The sequence below is a fragment of the Anomaloglossus baeobatrachus genome, chromosome 2 (genome assembly GCF_048569485.1).
Source record: "Anomaloglossus baeobatrachus isolate aAnoBae1 chromosome 2, aAnoBae1.hap1, whole genome shotgun sequence".
NCBI lineage: Eukaryota > Metazoa > Chordata > Amphibia > Anura > Aromobatidae > Anomaloglossus > Anomaloglossus baeobatrachus.
The window spans coordinates 148,568,966-148,570,979 of NC_134354.1; the positions used below are offsets into that span (position 1 = coordinate 148,568,966).

Genomic DNA, 2,014 nt, shown 5'->3' on the forward strand with positions numbered 1-2,014 from the left:
GTGGCTGCAGCCACATCCCACCGTAGGACCCCTGGGAAGAGGGCAAAGTTCCATCCAGGCAAGCCTTCTTGTCCAGAACCTATAGTGGAGGCCAAGACAGGTTTATCCAGAGAGGTCAAGGCTTTGAAGACAGCCGAGGGAAGAGACACAACAAAAGGGTGCACCGGCATTTACTCCCAGATCTACCCAGGATCGGCGGAGGTCCCTGACAGGGGACTCCAGTACACCAGTCGGCGACCAGTTCGCAACAGCCATGAACCAGTGAGTAAAACCTTGAAACTGCACCCCCTGGTGTTGCGTCCATTATTTCGCCTGCACTGCACCATCTACAACACCACCATAGACTTTAATAAGCACCAACGGTTGCCCCGGGGTACTGCTCCACCTGTGGGTAGCAAAACCATCCCAGCTGCTAGTCCATCAGTCCTGGAGGTCCCATCCAGCAGCGGCGGCTCCATAGCCGCATTCCACAGGTGGCGTCACAAATAACCGACAAACTATTATGATTACCATCCCCATCACTAAAGAATTGTTTAAAAGAACTGAAGTCCCCAGTGGTTGATACCTTTTAATGGCTAACTGAAAAGATGGTAATAATTGCAAGCTTTCAAGACTACTCAGGTCTCTTCATCAGGCTCAGTATAACAAAATCTGAAGAGTCACATATTTATACACAAATATGTGACTCTTCAGATTTTGTGTTATACCATGCCTGATGAAGAGACCTGAGTAGTCTGGAAAGCTTGCTATTATTACCATCTTTTCAGTTAGCCATTAAAAGGTATCAACCACTGAGGACTTCAGTTCTTTTAAACAATTTTTTATCTCTACTGGCTAACACGGTACAAAGATATATTTTACCCATCCCCACAGCTGCCATTTTAGTTGACCCCGCCAGGGTCACGGAGTCGGGCCCCGCCACCACTGACTACCCCCGGACTAGTCCGGCCCGGCACCGGCCAAAGCCCTGGGGTGGGCGAGTCATATACAGGGGGCACAGGAGGCGTATACGCCATCAGGCATACAGAGGGCACAAGAGGTGTATATGCTGTCAGGTATACAGAGGGAATAGAGGGTGTATACGCTGTTCGGTATACAGAGGACACAAGAGGTGTATATGCTGTCAGGTATACAGAGGCCACAGGAGGTGTATACGCTGTCAGGTACACTGGGGGCATAGAGGGTGTATACACTGTAGGTATACAGGGGCAGGGAGGGTGTATACGCTGTAGGTATACAGGAGGTGTATATGCTGCAAGTATACAGGGGATGCAAGGGGTGTATATGCTGTCAGGTACACAGGTGTATGTAGTTGTCTGCCCTTGTCCTGTGCGGCCTCTGGTTGCTATGGAGATGACACCATTTCTCCATTACTGTTGGTGACAGTACATGACACTGGAGACAATTCCACGGTCCGGCCTCCCGCCCCTCTAGCTCTCGGTATAGGGAGCCCCGGTGACCCGCCCTCCTCTCCTGCTACTTACAGTGCCAGGCTTCTGGGCCGGGCCCCGGAGCACACGGGACAGTAGGGACAGCATGTTTTGCATGGGCGGTCGCTCACAGGATGATGCGGATCGCTCTGCGAGATACCAGTCTGGTGACACCGACGACCTCAGCGACTGCTCGCCGCCTGTAACCTTCCAGCGGCCTCCTCCACAGACGCTGCCTGCGCGCCCCTGACGTCAGCCACACGCACCTCCACACGTCCCTGACGCACGCACGCCCGCGGCGGCCATCTTTACTATGGTCACACGGAGAGGAATTCCATCACTTTCTGGCTGGTTAGTAGTGATGGGAAATCTAGTTCATTTTGGTGATTAGTTCACCATGAACTAGTTCACTGAAAAGATTAGTTCAAAAGATTAGCTCATTTAGTTCATCTAGTTCAGTATTTCTCTCCACTCTATCCTGAGGAGCTGATAGGAAATGCATCATGTGACCTGTGAACTAAATGAACTATATGAGCTGCTGAACTGAATGTTCTACTGAGAATGAATCAGGACAGTCTAGTTCA

At 51.0% G+C, this 2,014-nt stretch overlaps 1 protein-coding gene across 2 annotated transcripts in view; it reads right to left on the reverse strand.

Annotated features, from left to right (window-relative positions):
* Nucleotides 1-1,685, reverse strand: part of PDHA1 (pyruvate dehydrogenase E1 subunit alpha 1) — a 42,128-nt gene extending 40,443 nt beyond the window's left edge. For both annotated transcript variants that reach the window (XM_075335435.1, XM_075335434.1), the window contains exon 1: nucleotides 1,485-1,685. In XM_075335435.1, the coding sequence (XP_075191550.1) occupies nucleotides 1,485-1,547 (63 nt within the window). In that variant the 5' untranslated portion in view covers nucleotides 1,548-1,685. The remainder of the gene's footprint in view (nucleotides 1-1,484) is intronic.
* Between the last annotated feature and the right edge of the window lie 329 nt (nucleotides 1,686-2,014).